The 24,371-nt window shown below is 39.0% G+C and overlaps 1 protein-coding gene across 2 annotated transcripts in view; it reads right to left on the reverse strand.

Annotated features, from left to right (window-relative positions):
• Positions 1–24,371, reverse strand: part of ST6GAL1 (ST6 beta-galactoside alpha-2,6-sialyltransferase 1) — a 31,769-nt gene that overhangs the window by 1,927 nt on the left and 5,471 nt on the right. Inside the window, exons 4-6 of one of the 2 annotated variants that reach the window (XM_081329524.1) lie at positions 17,181–17,282; positions 10,765–10,939; positions 9,418–9,591 (exon numbers count right to left, since the gene is read on the reverse strand). In XM_081329524.1, coding sequence (XP_081185650.1) covers positions 9,418–9,591; positions 10,765–10,939; positions 17,181–17,282 — 451 coding nt within the window. Of the gene's footprint in view, positions 1–8,130; positions 9,592–10,764; positions 10,940–17,180; positions 17,283–24,371 lie in introns of those variants that run through there. The other variant, XM_081329523.1, reaches the window with a different exon arrangement.

The following is a 24,371-nucleotide window of genomic DNA, read 5'->3' on the forward strand; positions in this document are numbered from 1 at the left end:
TAATTTCTGCCATATCTAAGGTCAGAGCTTTTTTTGTAAAAAAGGTGCCAGAACTCACACACGTCATACAACCCGCCTTGTCTATCCTACAAGTAGATAAACGTATTTTCAGCTGCCTTACTTGAAGGCATAGCAAGGAGACTGTTATGAGTATTACATCTTCAGAATTAAACATTTTAGTCACAATTTTAATCCATTATTAATTTTCAGTTAATAATGGATTCCTTCAAATAATGTAATACTTTTTTATCTATAGATCTTTCATTTCTAATTTTGCCTTAATCAGATTAATGCTGATGGAAGAATATCTCTTTATCAATTTCACATTCAATTTATATATAATTTGTACTCTATAAATTCTGAGGAACATACTCAGTGGAGTCAGCATGGTACAGTAATTGTGAATTGCCCATGTTTGCTATGTTTTCAATCTTTTTTCAAGGTAAAATTTCACCTGTTTAGACTCAGCAGCTAAGAAAAGTGACGTCTGGTTAACACTATGATTAGAGACTACTAGGAAATATACCAAAGCTGTAAGACAGACTGGGAAGTTTAAAACAAAACAAGACAAAACAAGACAAAAAACAAAACAAAACACATGTTGGAAGAAGCCAAGAAAATAACACCAACTATATTGCCATCAGAAGTCATGTTCAACTTGGAGAGTTTATTTCTACTTGTTGAAACAAAGCAATAATGATTGATAACAAATATAATTTATTTACAGTATATATGGCATGAATTATCTGTACACTATTAAAATTCTCATCATGACCTTTAACTGGGCACAACTATGTATCTTAGGACAACAGTTTTTGAACCAAGATGGACTAACTTACAGAATTTATCCAAAATATGGGAGCCATGTCTTCTGATGGAATGAAATTTGGGGATGTTGTGACTGATTCAGTATTACTGGCTGTGGCAGCAGTCACATGATCTTCATTTTCAACTTTCTGTGACAGTTTCCTAATCTTTCTTTCCCCCCACCCAGTAGCAGCCACTTTCTTGCCTGCTAGAAAGGAAAGGGAAAGGAAGAAGGAAGGAACTTCATGTACCCTTCCTGGCCCAAGCTATCCCACTGTGAACTCTCCTGACCTGTGCTGCCCCTTGCATACGTTCCTTGGCTTGTACAGCACCTTTTATTTATTATTTATTTATTTATTTGATTTGTATACCGCCCTTCTCCCTAAGGACTCAGGGCGGTGAACAGTGACATAAATGTCAAAATGTACAAATACAGAAAATTGAAAATAAATTAAGCCCTACTGCCCAAATGTAGAAGATAAGTTAAAACCACAATTAAAATTAAACCCGTCAGACCAGACCGGATTGCTTAAATAGATATGTTTTTAGATCGCGTCGGAAGGAGCGAAGGTCGGGAGCCATCCGGAGCTCAACCGGTAAATGGTTCCATAGGTCAGGGGCGCCTACAGAGAACGCTCTCCCCCTGGGAGCCACCAAGCGGCATTCTCCGAACGGTGGCACCCTTAGGAGGCCCTCTCTGTGGGAGCGTACCGGGCGGAGGGGAGTTGATGCCGGCAGCAGGTGATTCCCAAGGTACTCCGGACCCATGCCATGTAGGGCTTTGAAAACCATTACAAGCACCTTGAATCTCACACGGAGGATAACTGGGAGCCAATGCAGCTCACGGAGTAGAGGTGTAACATGGGAGTATCGGGAGGCTCCCAATACAACTCTCGCAGCTGCATTCTGTACCAGTTGGAGCCTCCGAGTGGTCCTCAAGGGCAGCCCCATGTATAGAGCATTGCAGTAATCTAAACGAGAGGTCACGAGCGCATGAGTGACTGTACGCAGGGCATCCCGGTCCAGATAGGGCCGTAATTGGCGCACCAGGCGAACCTGGGCAAAGGCTCCCCTAGTCACAGCTATTATGTGGTCTTCCAAAGAAAGCTGTGAGTCTAGGAGGACTCCCAAGTTACGGGCCCTATCTACGGGGGGTAATAACTTACCCCCTATAGAAAGAGATGGAATGTTCTGAATATGCCGAGATGCCGGTACGTAAAGCCACTCAGTCTTGTCAGGGTTGAGTTGAAGCCTGTTCTTCCCCATCCAGACCCGAACTGCTTCCAGGCAACGGGACATCACATCGAGGGCATCACTGAGGTGGTTTGGGGTCGAAATAAAAAGCTGGGTATCATCAGCGTATTGATGATACCCAACTCCAAAACCATGCTGGCTGAGGAATGCTGGGAGTTGAAGTCCACGAGTCATAAAAGGGCCGAGTTTGAAGACCCCTGCTCTAGACCCTCACTACCCCACCCAGCAACAGGCACTTAATTGTTTCTGGGTTACAGGCTTGGAACTTCCTGCTGGTTTCCCCAATGGCTTTCTCTATGCAAGCTTCCCACAAGCTAAATAAATGGGGAAGTCAGTGGAATTCTAAGGAGGGAGGGGGAGGAAGGAAAAAAGGAAAGAAGGAAGAGGAAGGGACAGTGAAGAAGAGAGGAAGGGTGTGATGGAAGGAAGGATGGAAGGGAGGGAAGAAGGCAGGAAGTAAATAAATAAATAAATAAATAAATGTGGAGAGAACAAGGAGAGGAAGGAAGAATGGGAGGGAGAGAGGGAAGGAACAGAAAGGGAGGAAGTAAAGGAAATTTCTGATGCTCTCTGCCAAATTTTTACAAGGGAATTCGATGGGAAACACAGAAGGAAGTAAAAAGTGACTCCCTTTCCCACTGCTTTTTGTCCATTCATAATCATGAGCATGCCCACTGTGCCAGATCTGGTGGGATGGACAGAAATCATTAGTGAGAGGTAGTACTGCAAGTAACGTGCATGTAACCATGCCATGTAGGACTTTAAAGGTAACATCAAGCTCACTGAATGGCATCCAGAAACCTACTAAGCCCCTTTGCAATCCATGTAGCAATGTTATATGGACATACTCTGGGGTGCCCAATACCATACATTTTGCTGAATTCTGCACTAGCTGAAGCTTCCAAATGCTTTTTAAGAGTAATACCATATATAATACATTGCAATATTCCAATAGGGAGCTACCAAAGGGACTGTGAGCGGTGTCTCCTGATCCAGAAATAGACACAAGATGCATTTGTGCAGACTGTCCTCTCAGTTGGTCTAGAAGGATTCCATAATCAATAATATTAAAAGCTGCCAAGAGATAAAGAATGGCCGGAATTGTTTCGATACTCATATACCAAATCTGACATCTACAAGCATACTCAATGCTGTTGTGGTCTAAACCCAGATTGCAGCATGCCAGATGATTTGCTTCCTTCAGGGCCCTTTGATGCTGTAAGTCTACAACATTTTTCTCCAAAAAAGCATTTTATAGATTGAACAAAATTTATCCAGTACAGATGGTTCCAGAATTGACTTTTTGGTTGAACTGCTGCTTTCTTCAAGGCAGGTGGAAGCATTTGCCACTGCTTGAACCCAGCCACATGTCTCTTCCTAAGAGAAACTAATCAGGCAAGAGTGGCATGGATCTAACACACACTTGGCTGGGCTCAGCATCCCAAAGATCTGGTCAACTTCCTCAGGTGAAGGCAGATCAAACTGGGGAACTACAAGAGGGCTGGAAAAGAGCTGATGTAGTTCCCATCTTCAAAAAAGGAAAAAAAATGGATCCAGGAAACTACAGACCTATCACCCTGATCTCAATACCTGGGAAGATCTTGGAAATGATAATCAAGCAACAAATCAACAAACACCTAGAGGCAAACAAAGTCATTAACAAAAGCCAACACGGGTTTGTCAAAAACAGGTTATACCAGACAAATCTTATTGCATTTTTTGACCAGGTGACAAAATTAGTGGACCAGAGGAATGTTGTGGATATAATTTACTTGGACTTCAGTAAGGCATTTGATAAAGTAGACCACAACTTACTACTTGATAAGATAAAAAAATGTGGGCTAGACAGCATCACCACCAGATGGATTCATAGCTGGTTGACCAGCTGTTCTCAGCAGGTGGTCCTCAATGGAACTACATCTACATGGAGGGAAGTGGGGTGTTCCAGGGCTCTGTTCTGGGCCCAGTGCTCTTCAATATCTTCATCAATGATTTGGATGAGGGGATAGATGGGGAACCCATCAAATTTGCAGACGACACCAAGCTGGCAGGAATAGCTAACACTCCAGAAGATAGGTTTAAGATACAGAAGGATCTTGACAGACTTGAACATCGGGCGCTATTTAACAAAATGAAATTCAATGGTGAAAAAAGTAAGGTTCTACATTTAGGCAAGAAAAACCAAATGCACAGGTATAGTTTAGGTAGTACCTTGCTCAATAATAGCAACTGTGAGAGAGATCTTGCAGTCCTAGTGGACAATCACTTCAATATGATCCAGCAGTGTGCTGCAGCTGCCAAAAAAGCCAACACAGTGCTAGGCAGCATTAACAGAGGGATAGAATCAAGATCATGTGAAGTGTTAATACCACTTTACAATGCCTTGGTAAGGCCACACTTGGAATACTGAGTCCAGTTTTGGTCACCACAATGTAAAAAAGATGTTGAGACTTTAGAAAGAGTACAGAGAAGAAAAACAAAGATGATTAGGGGACTGGATGCTAAAATAGATAAGGAACGGTTGCTGGAATTGGGTATGTCTAGTTTAATGAAAAGAAGAACTAGGGGTGACATGATAGCAGTGTTCCAATATATCAGGGGTTGCCACAAAGAAGAGGGAGTCAAAGCACCTGAAGGCAGGACAAGAAGCAATGGATGGAAACCTGTCAAGGAAAGAAGCAACCTAGAACTAAAGAGAAACTTCCTGACAGTTAGAACAATTAATCAGTGGAACAACCTTCCTCCAGAAGTTGTGAATGCTCCATCACTGGAAGTCTTTAAGAACAGACTGTACAGCCATTTGTTTGAAATGGTATAGGGTTTCCTGCCTGAGCAGGGGGTTGGACTAGATGACCTCCAAGATCCCTTCCAACTTTATTACTATTATTATTATTATTATTAAACTCAGATAACTGAACCAGACTGTGTCTCAGTCATCTCCAAAGGACCTGCACAGCTAGAGTCTAACCCCCCTCTAAAACAGAGTGACTTTATCCATCAGATGAGAAGCATAATCATCACAATGAGTTTGCAGGGGTCCTCTAACCTCTCCTTATCCAGGAGAAACTGGGTCACCCAAAACAAGGTCACTGGGCAGCTATCTGCAGACACAATACAGATGGAGAAATTAACCTGTTCTCTCATCTTTATTACCACAAAGTAGTCCTTAATGTAGTTTTCAGTATTCGATTCAATGTTTCAGAAGGTTGACAATATAACAATGAATTTCTATGAAATAGAGGTTTGCCAGACTATTTTAACTAAATACTTACAGTACAGCACAGTTAAAATAATTTTCAGATAGTAATCTCTAGCTTGCTTGCTTATTTATTTGTTAAATTTATAGCTGCCCATCCCTCTTCCTTGACACTTAGTTGTGATTTTTGTAAGTTCACTTAACCAATCTAAACATATTTAGTATAGATAAACTCCTGAGTCTTGTTAACTTGCCTTAAATCTAAGATGATACCTATACTTAATCATGTTATTTTTCCATATTGCGTATGCAGATAACTGTACTGAATCACTGAATCATACTATATGCCATATTAAAGGAAGTCTACAAAGCAATTCTCCTGTTGTGTTTGTACAAATATTTCATTTGTATCTATTAGCCATGGGGAAATAGAAAATTGCCAACTGAAGGTTTTAGAGAACTTTTGCTTGTCAGTATAGAAAATATTCAGGAAGATGAAGTTTGGAAAAAAAAACTCTCCCAGACACACCACCTACAGTTTCCAAAATGACATTTAAAAATTGTTAACAAGAATATCATGTTTCCATCTGACTACTGAATCTATCTGGTATATCAGACCTTAAATCCATTGCAACAGCAAGAGTATACATGAAAAACTGTCAATTATTTAGATATTAAAAGCAACTGAAATAAGAAGACAAACAGAATGCATGTGAATAACTAATACATTAATTTGAGGGGTTTCTATCTTTCGTTTGGGCTACTGTTCTACATATTTCCTATGTACTGTATACTTTACATCCATCAATTGCAGTGAGGTCACAAAACCATATAAATCATTCCAGGTTGCAGATAGCCACCAAATTCTAGGGATATTATCAATTGAAAAAAGCTCTCATACATTTCAACTATACAGATCTGCTAATATGCTTGTCTTCCATCCTTGGAAAGGGAGGAAAGTAGGCTATTAGAAAGATCACTGCCCCATAGCCTGGACATCTTTTACGAGGCTGAGGCAGAGTAAATTACTGGCTTAGCAATGAGCCAGTAATGCTGCCTTCACAAAAAGTAATGTGGGTTGGCTCTCCTCTTCCTTTGACTTGTGTACAAGGGGGTGAAGGGAGTTGCCACTGGAGCATTGGATATTGTTATACATAACACTGAGATGAGATATAAAAGAAAACTCAATTAATCAACACAACATTTATTTTAAAATATCTATTCAGGCAATAAATTCATTAAGATTAAATACTACACTGCGGTGAGTTTTTGGACAGGAAGACAAAATAACTGAACTGCTATGCTTCTCTCCACCCCCAATCAAATAAAATCTATATGCTACAAAATTTCTTGTTGTCATGACTTTAAACTGGGTGAAATTGGGCATCAGAGGGCAACCATTTTTGAATTCAAATGGGCTAAGTTACAGATTGAAAATACAAGGCCCATAACTGCCAAGGGAATGAAATTTGGGAAATATGTGATTTCCCCCCCCCCAGGGCTACTGACTGCTGCTGCAGCCATGCAACCTTCATTTTCAATGTTTTGTGACAGTTCCCCAGCTAGTTCCCGCCCCCCACCACCACCCTGAAGCATCATTTATTTATCTGTCTGCTGAAAAGAGAAGGAAAGGAAAGGAGAAAGAGGGGAATATTTCTGAAGAAGTTTTTTTGATTCACACCAGAAAATTCAGTGAAGAAGAAACTGATCCCATTATTATTAATTTTTTTTGGCCTGCCCTTGGTCATTCTGTTTCACTGTTTAGGTAAGGAAATATATCTGAAATGATAACCCAATGGGCAATGGGTTTAGTAAACAATTAAAGGCAAGAGCAGATATTGATATTGGCCAGAGTTGGTGTAAAATCTATAGTTTTTATTCATCACTCGGAGGACGAGCCAGAAGTGACAACTAAATCACAAAATACCCTGGCAGCAGGCTAACAATGAGATAGAGGCTACATTGTCAGGACCTGTCAGAAGGTCTCAAAAAGTGATCACATGACCCTGGGACACAGCCAGGGCTTTTTTCTCATAGAACGCTCAGAATGGTGTTCTGGCACCTTTTTTTTTGTTTTGCAAAAAAAAAAAGCTCCCTCTAAAAGCCTATTGCAGGGCTAGGCAATCTTGGCCCTTTTTTATGACTCATGGACTTCAACTCCCAGAAATCCTGAGCCAGCCATGCTGAGGGGAAAGGGAGAGGTTTCCAAGCTGAGCCATGCTGGCTCAGGAATTCTGGGAGTTGAAGTCCTTGAGTCATAAAAAAGCCTGCACTAGAGGAGGACATTAAAATTATTTACAGGGTTACTTCTTTAGAAACTAAAATTTTAGAATGTAAAGCAGCTAATTCAAAAAAGCCAACAGGAAAGAACCTCACATTTTTCATCTGCTTCTGTCTTTTGGAAGGTAAAATTAGATAACAAAATAATCTATTTCCTATGTTAACATCTCTGCAATGAAATCAATAAAGAAATGAAAAGAAATGAGAAATGTTTTTCTCAATTTATGTCTAATTTAGCTGATGCTAGAAAAAAAAAAAGGGACGCGGTGGCTCAGTGGGTTAGGACGCTGAGCTTGTCGATCAGAAGGTCGGCAGTTTGGCGGGTCGAATCCCGAGTGCTGCGTAACAGAGTGAGCGCCTGTTACTCGTCCCAGCTTCTGCCCACCTAGCAGTTCGAAAGCACGTAAAAATGCAAGTAGAAAAATAGGGACCACTCCGGTGGGAAGGTAACAGCGTTCCGTGCGCCTTTGGCGTCTAGTCATGCCGGCCACATGACCACGGAGACGTCCTCGGACAAGCGCTGGCTCTTCGGCTTTGAAACGGAGATGAGCACCGGCCCCTAGAGTCGGAAACGACTAGCACGCGTGTGCGGGGGAACCTTTACCTTTACCTTAGAAAAAAAATAGTATCTTTTGTACATACTGTTGAAAACTATTTTGAATCTAACCATCCATTACAACTAAACTACTTTAAATTAAACAATTCTTAAGAATGAAATATTGTTAATTTGGACTTTACTTTTACTGTTTGGACTGTTGTGTGTTTTGAAAAATAGATTATTTAGAATCTAGTTATGTTGCACTTCAGTCTTTAAATAATTAACCTAGTATATACATAACAATATATGAAGTTTTCCATGGTGAGCGTAACATCAATAACATTTATTAAAAAGGCTAAAATAATTTCTGGTGGTATTATCATTCTGTAACAGGATATATTATTTTTCATTTCCAATGTTTATGAGATTCTCAGTCATCCATGTCATGGTTGTCCCAAAAGTGCTTTTCCAACAGGCAACTGGACTTTCCTTTTTCTTGAAGATGTTTCATTTCTTATCCAAGAAGCATCCTCAGTTCTGACTGAATGCTGGGCAATGGAAGGATTTATATTCTTTGCAGTCATCTGGTCGTTAGCACTTTGAAGGTAGGTCATTAGTTCTCTGAGAGTCATTGAGGCCTTTTGGGGGTTTCTGTTCCCTGAGGCTCACCTGCAAATGGGTGTGGAATCTTCCGGGAACTGCTGAAAGGACTGTGTTGTAAATAGGAGATAGGTGGCGTCCTATCCCTCCCCTCTCTATTGAGAGAAGGCTGTTCAGTTTTAACATAGATGGTCTCTTTTACTCTTTTTCAAACAGTAGACTTCTCTGTCCAGAATGAATAGATAGATAGATATTGGCTTCTGAACAGTCCAGAACAGACACATCTGACAACAAGGCACAGAAATGTAGAAGCCTCATGTAGAAGCTTTCAGTGTTGGTTCTGAAGCAGCAACTGCCAAAATGGTGTATTTTTAAAAATTTCAGTCACAAAAATTAGACAGAAACCAATTATGTCTAATTTTTGAGAATCAGATTTTTAATTGTATTTCTGTAATAACTGCTGGGTTATTACGTTCTTGCCACTCATTAAAAATGCATTCTGCAGAATGCTAAGTATATCTCTGGCACATGTTGCAATCCTGAATTAAGGCAAATTGAATGGAAGAAATGCACCTTGGTTTCTTGACAGGACCCTTAAAACTCTTACTTTTAAAAATTAAAGTGCCTTGTGATTCAAGACAGGCTTCCAAGCCCAGAATATCGGCTTCACACTCCTAACATTGTGCTTTCCTTAAGCCTGGTAAAGTCACTTTTCCATAATTGTAAATATCTTCATCTGTACCTTGATTAAGGTGCTTCACCATATTCTTTTCAAAGAGCTGTGGGTGGTAGGCACCCAATGTGCATGCTTGATCAAAGGTATCCTGATAATAATAGCAAAGATTTGTTTGCCTCTTAGAGGGGAGAAACTCATAAACAGTCACTTCATCACAGAAGTGCATCATAAGAACAATGCCTAGAGAAAAGAAAAAGAGAGATAATTTTAGGCATGTTAAAGAAACAATTTAACAGTAAAGATATTAATAGTAACACAAAACAAAACAAAGAAAAAACCACTTCTTTTGCCCAGAAAGCTCCAACAATAGAAAACTTGAAGGACTCCATACCAATCTTTTCCTAACTTGGTGTCCACTAGATATGTAAAACTGTAAGTAATGATAAATCATTTAAAAGTATTAATCTAGTCTAACATTATCCAATTTAATCTATTAGAGAGTGCATAATCACAGGGACAATTTCAGACCTGCTAAGTGCAGAAATCATTCTCTCTTGATCTTTACATGAGCCGGATTGTAAATCTGAGTTTTTCCCCCAGAATACACTTAACAGCAGGCTGTAACCCCCAAAAAGAAAAGTACTTAAATTGTACTCTCCTGTTGGGTCTGGAAATAAAGTAGGCTGGGACATAAACTAATTTATAAGATAGCACACTCCTGTGCTAGTAACTGGTGTGATGTTTAAAGTTGGTTCTATTTTGTTACTAAAAATGTGCACAAAGATTAAACAGCATTTGCTACATAGTTTAGGACAGAACACTTATTTTCCATATGTGTTTGGTGTATATATATATATATATACTGCTTAAAAAATAAAGGGAACACTTAAACAACACAATGTACTGTATTTAATAGTAAGATGTCTTATTTTATGTTCCCTTTATTTTTTTGAGCAATATATATATATATTCAAAATTGCAAAACTACTGAAAAAAGTGACTTATGGCTGTTTTTCACACTAATGACCATTGTATCATCCCCATGGTTGCATGATCAAAATTCAGACACTTGGCAACTGGTTCATATTTATGATGGTTGCAGTGTCCCGGTGATCACGTTATTCCCTTTTGTGACCTTCTGAGAAGCAAGTTCAATGGGAAGCCAGATTCACTTAACAACCGTGTTAGTAACTTAACAATTGCAGTGATTTACTCAACAACTGTGGTAAGAAAGATCATAAATTAGGGCAAAACTCACTTAACAAATGTCTCACTTAGCAACAGAAATTTTGGGCCCAATTGTGGTCATAAGTTGAGGACTACCTGAATATAATAGTAGTTACTCATGATCATCTTTGCACTTTATTTCTGTAAAATAGAGATACAAATCAAAAGGAGAAACCAAAGACTTACCAAGCATGCCAGAAGAGGGTGGATTTGGCTGAATATCCTCTGGTGAATTCTCCTGGAGGATATCCCAAAGTTGCCATTGCATGTAGGGATTCAGGATATAAAAAGGCTGCTTGGGACGTCTCTTCCTATAATGCTTGTAGTTTTCAAAGAAATGGTAGTCTGGTTTCTGAAACCACTGAATCCAGAAATGAAAATGAGTTGCAACTCTGCAAATATTTATTTTTTTTATTTTTTATTTTAATTCCATTTATATCCCGCCCTTCTCCGAAGACTCAGGGCGGCTTACAAGCTTAGCAGTAGCCTTCATTCTATGTATATGCCTGCTTATTAGGGCTTTCACACACACCCCAAGCGGCATTATTACAAAGTCAGCTTAATTGCCCCCAACAATCTGGGTCCTCATTTTACCTACCTCAGAAGGATGGAAGCCTGAGTCAACCTTGAGCCTGGTGGGATGCGAACCTGCACTAATTGCAGGCAGCTGGTGTTACTTAAGGAGGCATTTTAAGAGCAATATACAAACTGTGTTACCCACAGCTGCAGGAACTGCTGAGGATGTGCCAGAAGAAATGCTGATTGACCTATTCAGTGCATTGCCGGAACCTGAGCAAGTTAATATCATTCAAAGATTGGATGACCTAAAAAAGGCACTGACAACAACTCAATCTACACCAAAGCCTCTATTTAATTTGGCTCCACTAATTGCACAAGCTTGTGACAATAATCAACAATCTGCCTTTACCTCAATAGTAAAAAAAGGTAGTGTCACACAGGCTGACAGTGGGGTAACTGCACTGACTGACCCAGCCTCCGAGAAACAACTGAAAGACAAAGGGCTTCATCACACAGTGCTCCTAAGATGACAAACATTAAGGATATAATCCAGCTTCCATCCTCATTTGATTTAGAAGTTCCCAAAGCATCTTTTCACAAGATGAATCCTCAGCTACCCCCCTCCAAAAATGGACATAAATCTACATTTATAGACTTAAGCCGGATTACCTGCCCATTGGAAAAAAAATCATTCAAGAGCAGAGGCACACTGGCCACCAAGATATAGAGGAGCAACAACAAGTTCTGCAACCCACGAGGAGAAATATCAAACCTCACAACAACTGTGTTTATATGGGAAGCATAGATGATATTGACCCGGCTCCAATATCAAGTTGACATCTGGCATTTTTACCATCTAGCCAACAACCAAGCCAGACCACCTTGCCTCTGAGAACCCCATACAGATGATGACCTGGAATGTAGCTGGCTGGAAAGGGATGGTTGATAGTGGACTAATGAGCTTTCTGTCTAGATTTGATGTAAAAGCCCTTCAAGAAACCTGGTTAGCTGAAGTGGACATACCAGTACAACTGCCAGGCTTTCAAGGATGGGCCTCCCCAGCCCAAAACACAAAGAACAAAGGGAGACCCTCTGGTGGGCTATGCATTCTTATAAAGCAAGAGTTGCAATGGCAGAGGGAGAAACTATATAACGAAGATAAGTATCCGTACTTCCTAGCTGTCAAATTTGAATATGACCAGTTTGAGTTAATATTGGTAAATGTGTATATTCCTCCAAGCACATCCCGGCACTTTAATTCCGAATACTGGATGGGCTTGGAAGTTATCCTAGAAGATATATCTGTACTGTACCCTCAGTCCACAGTAGTGTTACTAGGAGATCTGAACACTAGGCTGGGTCCCTCTTTGTATAAGCTTGCCCAGAAGAAGGGAATCCCAGGGGAGTTCTTTGATAACTATCCTCAGTGGCTCTCGAGAGACTGCAAAAGTAATGCTGCTGACCTGCTCCTAGTCTCCTTAATTTTTAAGGATAATCTCCAAATTTTGGGAGGTAAGGATAAGAATTACACATACCTTTATACATACCACTCAGCCAATTCAAGCAGCGTACTGGATCTCTTTTGTGTGTCTAGAGATAAAGCTGACCTCTTTTCGGAGGTCACAGTACACCTTAGCGACAATAGCGACCATCAGCCTGTAAGCGTGACATTGCGAGGCTGCTCAGATTTAAGACCATATAACATAGCTGACAGATGGTTCACCAAAAAGGTAGAGGTGACCCAAAATAAAAGGTTAATTTGGGCCAAAGTTGATACTAAGGCAATATTAGAATGCCTTAAAACAGAGAATGCTACTAAGTGGGCTAGAACAATCCAGTCATCTACTATTGACTGTATGTCATCCTTCAATGCATTCTCCAATCTTTGTAACATACTGAAGAAATACCTAACAGCTAAACCTGCTACAAAAAGAGCCTGAGTGGGTAGACCTCGCTGGTTTGATCCTGATTGCCAGCGACTGAAAAAGAAATTGAAAGCAGCCATGAGGCTTGCCCAGAGGAATCCTACTGCTCATATACAAGCTAAGATGCTGCACACAAGAAGGGAATATAAAAAAAACCTATAACATTAAAGAAAAAAAGTTTTGCCATTTAAATTTGGTCAGAACTCGAGTTGGCTGCCAGAAGTCATAACTCAGTATTATTCTGGCACTCTGTAGCAGGTATCCTGAAGGAACAGAGATTTGCATTTGACATACCAATCTCTGCTGAGGACTGGGAGAATTATTATCAGTGCTTGTTTGCTCCCAAGAAACTGTCTTTAAACAGTGATTTAGTAAACCCTAGAACTCCCCCCCTTGGCCACCAGACTCAGAAAAAGAAGATACAGTCTATCATTAAATGCTTAAAGAGCAATAAAGCCCCAGGTGAGGATTTTTTAAAGCCTTGGTGGAGCAGTGGGCTAATGCCTCCTTAAGTAACATCAGCTGCCTGCAATTATTGCAGGTTCGCATCCTCAAGGCTCAAGGTTGACTCAGCCTTCTATCCTTCTGAGGTAGGTAAAATGAGGACCCAGATTGTTGGGGGCAATAAGCTGACTTTGTAATAATGCCGCTTTGGGGGGGGTGGGGGCGAAAGCCCTAATAAGCAGGCATATACATAGAATGAAGGCTATTGCTAAGCACATTTGATTTGTGCTTAGATTTGTAAGCCGTCCTGAGTCTTCGGAGAAGGGCGGGATATAAATGGGATTAAAATAAAAAAATAAATAAATAAATTTACCAGCAGAATTATTCAAGAAATTTCCCAATTGGTGGGGCCCTGTATTAGACTGTATCTCTTTTTACGCACATAAATAACACCTGCCATATACCAGATGGGTGGAAGATGGCAATAGTTGATCCCATATATATAAAAGGGAATAAAAAGGATCCTAGTAATTATAGGCCCATCAGCCTGATTGACATTGTAGAAAAAAATATATGTTAGATATCTTTTGAACAGAATTGAAATCTGGGTAATCAACATCCTCACAGAAGAACAAGCAGGTTTTAGACAAAACAGATCTACTATTGATAACTGCTTTGTCTTGAACCATCTAATTGCCAAATATGCCTATAAGAGGAGACCCCTGTTTGCTGCTTTCATAGACTTTACAGCAGCATTTGATATGGTAAATAGAGAAGTACTATGGAGTAAATTGACATCTCTTAAAATAGAGCACAGACTCCTGGCTTTGATTAAAGCCCTTTACATAAGTACCTGTTTGAGGGTGCGGTATGGGGTTAATGGGGTTAAGACTAACAGGATTCACACAAAGGGATAAGGCAAGGGTGTATCCTGGCCCCATTATTATTTAGTTTATACATCAATGACTTGCCAGAGATAATGAAGGATCCCATGGTACACATGCTGATGATCCTAAATACTTACTGTAACAGCTTGCTTTATGCTGATAATATTATTTTATTATCATACTCACAAGTAGGATTACATAGGCTATTAAGAAGATTCAGCTCTTATTGCCAGGATAACTCCCTAATCATTAGCAAATCTAAATAAAAAATAATGGTGTTTGGAAGACACCATCAGAGACATAAGTGGCAATTAGATGGTAAACCAATTGAACAGGTTAACACCTTTGCATATTTGGGCGTAATTTTTTCCAAGACTGGATCTTGGGTCTGCCATCATCAATGGGGTACATTTAGAGCAAAAGCCTGTTTGAATTTACTGCTCAAACTAAAGAACCATAGTTACCCAGGGTGCCTAGCCCCATTAATTAAAGTTTATAAGGCTAAGGTTTCCACAATGCTCTTGTATGGAGCAGAAATTTGGGGTCTTTACTCAACCACAGTCCTAGAACAAACACAGTCCCAGCATTTGAGATGTATTTTGGGTGTAGATCCAAGAACATCTGCTGTAGCAGTTAGAGCTGAATTGGGAATCGGGAGAAGGGCGGTATAGAAATATTAATAAACTAAACTAAACTAAATTCATACAATTCATGCATTATCTAAAATTAGAGCTTATAACTACTGGTGCAAAGTTAATGAAATGGAGAATGATAGACTCCCCAAGTTATGCCTACTAGAGCAAATAAAAGTACAATCACAGATCTCCTGGATCACCAAGCTAACAAATTTTGTAAGAAGCTGTGGCCTTCCTGTCTCTTGCATAACAGGAGAACAACCCCAAAAAAGACTTGCCCAAAGAATTAAGGATAGAGAAGCACAAAATGATATAGTTATCCTTGGTAAGGTGGCTAACTTGAAATACTTTTCAGGTAGACAGTTATTTGAAGTTACAACTGCCAAAACATCTTAGGGAGATATTTATGCAAGCGAGATTCGAACAGCTTGACACAATGGTCAGATATGGGAGATTTCATGCTATACCCTACAATGAGCATCTCTGCATTTGCCGAGCGGCAGAGGTAGGAGATCTGGCTCACATCCTATTTGACTGTTGTCTGTGAGAGACAGGGTGAGAGACAGGTATCTTGGTCTATATACCAAATGAATGACCTATTGGGATCCCCATATCAAAACAACTTAGCTTATGTCCGGCCAGAACTTGAAAATAACATTTAACGTAGCACAGTACTTAAATAAAATAGTTCGGTTGAGATCTGCATATGTGGGACTGATTGGGGTAGATTGCAAGGGCGACTCCAAAATATAATTTTATCATATTTTATCTCTATCTTAAATTATTGTACACTATTACAATTTCATTTTAGATTGTATTTTATTCCCATTTCATTTTAAATCGTATTTTATTCTAATTCCATTTTAAACTGTATTTTATCAAATTCCATTTTAAATTGCTTTTATCAAATTTTAGTAACAATTTGTTGCTGGAACTTTGCACCTTGATATGGCCCAAGGGCTAATCAATAAAGACTTATTATGATCCTTTTAAAAATATCTTTAATGAAAGTTTTAATAACAGAAAAAAATAAAATACAAACTAAACTGAAAAACAAAGGAAAGCTAAAAAGAGAATAGACACAGAAAAAAGTAATTAAAAATATAAAGAAGTAGCTTCCAAACACACACAGATACACACATATACACACACACACACACACACATACACACACAAACGATGAACCAATTTCCGATTGGATTTCTCCCACTCTTGATGAATTTTTATCCTTATACTGCTTTGTCTTACTCATTTCTAGCAAGTAAATGGCAGATTTGACCTTAACATGTGTTTTCATGAAAAATATTTAAAAATGAATATTAAACTGTTAAAGGTAAATATAAAATAACAATCATTTATAAATTTCTTCAACATTATGTAAATATTTATATGATGTAGTATAAAAAGTAGGAATAACGAAAGCTCTTATAACAATTGTTGCTGAAATGACAATCTCAAATAATTCTGTGGGTGTGGGTGTGTTTACAGGAGCTCCTTCTGCTATCCCTACAGCAATGATACACAATAAAATATAAAATAGCATATCATTAAATAAATACAAAATGTAATAGAATTTAAATGTACTTTTACTAGTCTAAATGTCCCTGGATCTCTTTCCCAGATATAGTTCAAGAATAGATAACTTAGTCTAGAAAGAATACAGATGTCTTAAGCAATGATTCCTTGTACAAGAACTCTCTCTTGTGGTTATAGATATGTTAAATTCAAAAACTTTGTTTTTATAAAGCACAAGGTGAAACAATCAAAATTAACAGTGAAAAGAGTTCAGATGAAAGAAATTTTGTATTTTTACTTCCAAGTCATACAATTATGCTTTTGGGAAGGATAGGAAGGCAGTAACTATATTTATACTGTGTTTTGTTACTGCGTGTCTGTGGCACCAGCAATACAATACTCAGACTTTTGAGAACAGCTTTATTTGAAAACCTATAAATTATGTTAAGTGGCTGTTGCCAATCTCCCAAGCAGGAATATTTTGTGTGATGCTGATAGTAATGCTATATTAAAAGAAAATTCCATAAAAGCAGTTCATTTAAATTGGAGACCAGAAAACATCTCACTGAAATACTAAAAGGAAGTACATATGAAATATGGCACTATCCATGCAACTACACATGGCCGTCCACCAACTTTTCTAGACATCCTGTATACTGTACAGCAATGAAACTTACCTCATAAATACTTGCATGATATGGTGCTGGATCCCATACAATGATGATTCCAAAGTTGAACTGTACATCTGAAACAAACATCTTTTTTTCAACTGTAATAAACTATGAATAAAAAAAGAGATAGAGATCATTGCATTCTTTCCTGTTTGAAAATCCTGGGGCATCCCATTCCCAATCTGAATGTCCTCCATGTATATACAGTCCAGTTCCTAAAATACTCAGTTCATTAGAATTCCGAAAGTTGAAGTGCATATATCTGAGATTGTTGAAGGCTAACTTGAGTTAGACGACATGGCTTTATTGGGACTATTATTTTAGATTAGTCTTCTCCAACCTGATGCTTTCCAGATGCATCACACAACTTCTCTGTGTAGGACTTGAGATAACATGAAAGATCTTGTATATACAGCACAAGCAAAACCAAACATACTTATTTTCATGACCACCAGCCCTTAATTTATGTGACAGTAGAGTTAACAGGAATACATTATTGCTGCATGAGTTTTACATTTTCTTTTCTTGCCTAAGTGAGGTTTCAGCCATAGTAAATTACATACTTTTAGGAAAAAGTATTTAAGGACATGAATACAGGCTTAATATGTGAGTCATATAGTAGCCACACATACGTACAGACTGAGTGCAATTCTAATTTTGAATGTTTAAGCAAAGATATGAAATGCATTTCCAACATCCCCATGATCTCGAACCTTTGCTTTCATACACATTTTCCCTATTTTATTTGCTGAAACAGTAAAAGAAGAATAATAGAAATACCTCAAATACCTTCACAGAGATGCACCCTCACGCCCACAGGCACTCGCCCAGATGAATTTTTTATCATTTAAAATTTTGCTATAGCACTGAACAACCCTAACCTCTAGCCCTAACCCTGACCCCATGGAATATCAAACCTCCCGAGTTGAGATCTACACTGACTCTCCTGAGCTTGGGTAAGGGCCCTGAAGATCTGGTTTTACCAGAGGGCCTGGGGTCCCAACAGGGAGGTATCACTCTGGAGGCAGTTAGTAGATTGATAGAAGACCTTATTCTCCCCCTTGGTCTTCATGGTCCTTTCTCCAGACATCTTTTAATGATAAATATTTAGTATAACTAAACATTATTGTTACTGTTTTATCTGGTTTTAATGTTTGTATGCTGCCTAGAATCCCCTCCAGATGAGATAGGCAGCACATACATCAAATATATAAATAAATAAAGTTTTGCAGGCAGTATACAATATACTGTAAACACCTATTCTACTGCGTGCAAAGCTGGTTGACTATGGCTTACAAACTTATCTTACAATAAATGGATGCCACATTCACAGCTAAAAGAACCCAAACAGGACATCCATGAGCCAATTTGATTATTCCAGAGAAACAACAAATGTAGGCCCTACAAATACTTTTTGCAATTTGAATCTATTCTAACCCAAGTAAACACAATATCATTGCCTAGATATATAGATATGAAAATAGATAAATAAAGTACAGGATGAAGAAAGATACAAGATATTTACAAGTGATCACCAGTTGGAGAGTGCATGCATTAATTTTTATTCAGATAATGCCAAAGATCCAACTCTGATAGGCAGCAGAAATTGGTCAGAGTTCCCTCTTTCAATTTTCCATACAATTTCTATTGTGTAATTTTGTAATAAAAATCTAGCAAAGCCTTTAATTCTCAAATGCCTGCAACTTTTTCCAAATGTAAACATTCATTAATTTTTGATAAAAATGCTGCTTCTAGATTATAGAAAAAAATAGAGGGTTTACCATAACCATACAGTAACCATACAGTAAGAGTTAATTTTGTTTTGTTCTCATAATTGTTGTTTAACTATGTGCTCAGTTAAACTTGTATTTCTACGGAAGGAATGATTTTCAGTGGCTCCGTTTTCATCACCACACTTGCATTCATCATATGCTTCATGCATTCCAGTATTGTTTGATGGGGTCAGCTGCAATGAATATGGAATCTCTTGTATACTCCTTTACAACCTGGTACCCTCCAAACATGTTAGACTACAACTTTCTGAAGTCTTTAGAATTCCAATGCAGTTTGAGGCATTGCAATTCTGAAGAAGGCTACTATTGAAATATTCTGGAACTGTGGATCAAATAAAGTGTAAAAATATAAAAAATAGATTGTTATGAACTGCAGAGAATATGAATTCTTTTCTGACTAAATTAGATTTTTAATTTTAACTTTGTTGAAGACTGAGTCATAAAAAAATGGACCCAGTTAAAAACATGCAGTCTTAGAATTTGAAATAGAATACAGGCTCAATCCATCATTCATGATATTTGTTTTCATTCTTTCCTTTGATCACTTTACAACAATTTTAAAATATAAAATGAGGAATGCACTAAAGTAGCCTTCCTCTCTTCCAGGGTGGTAGACTACAAATTCTGCCATCACCAGTCAGACTGAGAAAATTTACAAGTGGCATTCAAGGTAGTGTACAAACACAACTTCCATAACAACTTTATTTTTTTTCTTTTTCACTAGTTACCTCAGAAATCTACATCAAACCCAATTATTCTATGTCAACTCCAGATATTATTATTGTACCACTGACTGATAGGACAATTAATGCTTAATTCTAAGTAAATATATGCAGAATTATACTGAACTGTCCTGAAATCCATCATAGGGATTATTCCCATTAAAACTTTTAGGTAGAGAATTGTCATTGTTATTAGCAATTATTTTCTTTTCTTTTTCTTTTTACTAGACAAAGGGAGAATAATTTTCATGGTGATTGTACAATTCCAGTGAAGCTTTTTTTTCATCATTGACATTAGTTTATAGGCACTAAAGATATTTTTTTCCGGCAAAGACTAATAATAGCATGCACGTTGTGCGTCAGAACTGTAATTGCGAAGGCTTAACACCTCCCTCCCCCCACTACCCATTGGGTGCAGAAAGTTTCCTGTGTCATTTCCTCAAAATCCAAATCATATACAAATCACTTTCCGGTTATACATTTATTTTGAGTCAAAGCTGTACTTTGGAATCAAAGCTGCATCTCTTGACAGTTTTATTGTTTGGATTCCTGCAACATAAATAAGAAGCCGAATTGTTTTTTTTATTTTTATTACAGAATATGTTAAGAAGTATCTAAAAGTTTCCATCTAAAAGGATTGATTGCATAGCTAAAAATAGTGCATTGCCTTTAATTACACCTGCGTTTATTTTGGTTATTCTTTCACTCAAGTTGGAAAAATTGCTTTCAATGTTTTTTAAGAAAATAGAAACAGAAAATTTCAGTGAAATTCTCATGAGGCTTGGCAGTCTTTGCATAGACGACAGGTGTCCATGCAGCCCCTCCCTTTTATCACAGAATGCAATTTCCAGGTTCCGCAGGTTCTGCAGCCCTTTTGCATCCCAAGCTTCAATTAAATTCCAAGAAAAAACAGAGAAAGGAATTCTCTTATGGGGCATTTTTTAATAAATGCGTAATTCAATGAAGCTATTAACTATGCCGTGCAGGGCCACGCAAGACGGACAGGACATAGCAGAGAGTTCTGACAAAACGTGATCCACTGGAAAAGGAAATGGCAACCCACTCCAGTATCTTTGCCATGAAAACCCCATGGACAGTACCAAAAGGCAAAACGATATGACGCTGGAAGATGAGCCCCTCAGGTCGAAAGGCGTCCAATATGCTACTGGGGAAGAGCAGAGGGCTAGTATTAGTAGCACCAGAAAGAATGAAGCAACTGGGCCAAAGCCAAAAGGACGCTCAGCTGTGGATATATCTGGTGGTGAAAGGAAAGTCCAATGCTGTAAAGATTTTTTCTCCATAGGAACCTGGAATGTAAGATCCATGAATCAAGGAAAGCTGGATGTGGTCAAACAAGAGATGACAAGACTGAACATCGACATCTTAGGAATCAGCGAACTAAAATGGACAGGAATGGGTGAATTTAATTCAGATGCCCATCAGGTATACTACTGCGGGCAAGAATCCCTCAGAAGAAATGGAGTAGCCTTCATAGTCAATAAAAGAGTAGGAAAAGCAATACTGGGATACAATCCCCAAAATGACAGAATGATCTCAGTTCAAATCCAAGGCAAACCATTCAATATCACAATAGTCCATGTCTATGCCCCAACCACCTGTGCTGAAGAGGATGAAATTGACCGGTTCTATGAAGCCTTACAGCACCTTATAGAATTAACACCAAAAAAATGATGTCCTTATCATCATGGGGGATTGGAATGTTAAAGTAGGAAGCCAAAAGATAACCGGAATAACAGGAAAGTTTGGCCTTGGAGTACAAAATGAAGCAGGGCACAGGCTGATAGAATTTGTCAAGAGAATACGATGGTCATAGCAAACACTCTTTTCCAACAACTCAAGAGACGGTTCTACACATGGACATCACCAGTCGGTAAACACAGAAATCAGATTGACTATGTGCTCTGCAGCCAAAGATGGAGAAGCTCTATACGGTCAGTAAAAACAAGACCAGGAGCTGACTGTGGCTCAGACCATGAGCATCTCATTGCAAAATTTAGGCTTAAATTGAAGAAAGCAGGGAAAAGCATTAGGCCACACAGGTATGAACTAAATCATATCCCTGACGAATATACAGTAGAGATGACAAATAGATTTAAGGAATTAGATCTGATAGACAGAGTGCCTGAAGAAGTATGGATGGAGGTTTGCAACATTGTACAAGAAGTAGCAACTAAAACCATCCCAAAGAAAAAGAAATGCAAGAAAGCAAAATGGCTGTCTGAGGAAGCTTTGCAAATAGCTGAGGACAGGAGGGAAGCGAAAGGCAAAGGAGAAAAAGAAAGATACGCCCAATTGAATGCAGAATACCAGAGAATAGCTAGAAGAAATAAGAATGCCTTCTTAAATGAACAGTGCAAAGAAATAGAAGAAAACAATAGAATAGGGAGGGCCAGAGATCTCTTCAAGAAAATTGGAGAGATGAAGGGAACGTTTCATGCAAAAATGGGCATGATAAAGGACCAAAATGGCAGGGACCTAAGAGAGGCAGAAGAGATTAAGAAGAGGTGGCAAAATTACACAGAAGAACTATACAAGAATGAGCTTAACGTCCCTGACAATCACAATGAGGTGGTCACTGACCTTGAGCCAGACATCCTAGAATGTGAAGTGAAATGGGCCTTAGGAAATCTGATCAACAACAAAGTTAGTGGAGGTGACAGTATTCCAGCTGAGCTATTCAAAATCTTAAAAGACAATGCAGTAAAAGTGCTACACTCAATTTGCCAGCAAATTTGGAAAACTCAACAGTGGCCACAGGATTGGAAAAGATCAGTTTACATTCCAATTCCAAAGAAAGGCAGTGCCAAAGAATGTTCAAACTATCGCACCATTGCACTCATTTCACATGCTAGTAAAGTTATGCTTAAAATCCTGCAAGCTAGACTCCAGCAGTATGTGGATCGAGAACTACCAGAAGTACAGGCAGGATTTTGAAGAGGCAGAGGAACTAGAGATCAAATTGCCAACTTACGGTGGATCATGGAGAAAGCTAGGGAATTCCAGAAAAACATCTGCTTCTGCTTCATTGGCTATGCTAAAACATTTGATTGTGTGGATCACAACAAACTGTGGCAAGTTCTTAAAGAGATAGGAGTACCAGACCATCTTATTTGTCTCTTGAGAAACCTATATGCGGGTCAAGAAGCAACAGTCAGAAATGGATACGGAATCACTGATTGGTTCAAAATTGGGAAAGGAGTCTGGCAAGGCTGTATACTGTCACCCTGCCTGTTTAACTTATATGCAGAGCACATCATGAGAAAGGCAGGGCTAGATGAATCAAAAGTTGGAATTAAAATTGCGAGGAGAAATATCAACAACCTAAGATATGCAGATGATACCACTCTAATGGCAGAAAGTGAAGAGGAACTAAAGAGCCTCTTGTTACAAGTGAAGAAGGAGAGTGCAAAAGTTGGTTGAAACTAAACATTAAGAAAACCAAAATCATGGCATCCGGCTCTCTTAATTCCTGGCAAATAGATGGGGAAGAAATGGAGGTAGTGACAGATTTTATTTTCCTGGGCTCCAAGATCACCATAGATGGGGACTGCAGCCAAGAAATTAAAAGACGCTTGCTTCTGGGGAGGAAATCCATGGCAAATCTAGACAGCACATTAAAAAGCAGAGACACCACCTTGCCAACAAAAGTGCATATATTCAAGGCTATGGTCTTTCCAGTTGCAATGTATGGCTGTGAAAGTTGGACCATAGGAAAGGCTGAGCGCCAAAGAAATGAAGCCTTTGAACTATGGTGCTGGAGAAGACTCCTGCGAGTCCCTTGGATTGCAAGGTGATCAAACTAGTCAGTCCTAGGAGATCAACCCTGACTGCTCTTTAGAAGGCCAGATCCTGAAGTTGAAACTCAAATACTTTGGCCACCTAATGATAAGGAAGGACTCACTGGAGAAGAGCCTAATGCTGGGAAAGATTGAGGGCAATAGAAGAAGGGGATGACAGAGAATGAGGAGGTTGGATGGAGTCACTGAAGCAGTAGGCGTGAGCCTAAATGGACTCCAGAAGATAGTAGAGGACAGGAAGGCTTGGAGGAACATTGTCCATGGGGTTGCGATGGGTCGAACATGACTTCGCAACTAACAACAACAGCAACAAGAACAACAAACACCCAATTAACATTTAACTAAACTAATATAAGTAGTCTTTGATTATGATCCTAACAGACTGGAATTTCCATCACTAAGCAAAACATCACGGTACTGTGCTGCTTTACAATGGCAGTCCTAGTTATGGTTATTAAGCAAGGACTGCACAGTTATTAGGCAAGGACTTCATGCTACTCTTCTGTGCGCTTCCTCCATTCCAACTCCTTCCACCAGATCTCTATCCATTTCTGTCCTTTTGGCCACACAGCACAACATGACCAAGACACAGAGGCTGCTGTATTCTGCTGCCACCCTCCCCCCACACCCCAGCAGCCTAGAAATCCTTTTAGCAGAAGGAACAGAAAGTATCCAGTGTCCAGTTCACAGGGCTGTCTGTGGAGTAACCAATAGGCACAGGCTGGGAAAAGAGCTATTTCTTGGCTGCTCCCTCCCTCCCTCCTCAGCCAGCCATGGTGGGAAGGGCCCAATGTTGGACTGGATGCAGAAATGGTACCAGCATTTGAACCCAACAACCCTCCCTCACCTGGCCTTTATCCTCTT

The sequence above is a fragment of the Vipera berus genome (assembly GCF_964194415.1).
Source record: "Vipera berus genome assembly, chromosome: 5".
In the NCBI taxonomy this organism is placed as follows: domain Eukaryota; kingdom Metazoa; phylum Chordata; class Lepidosauria; order Squamata; family Viperidae; genus Vipera; species Vipera berus.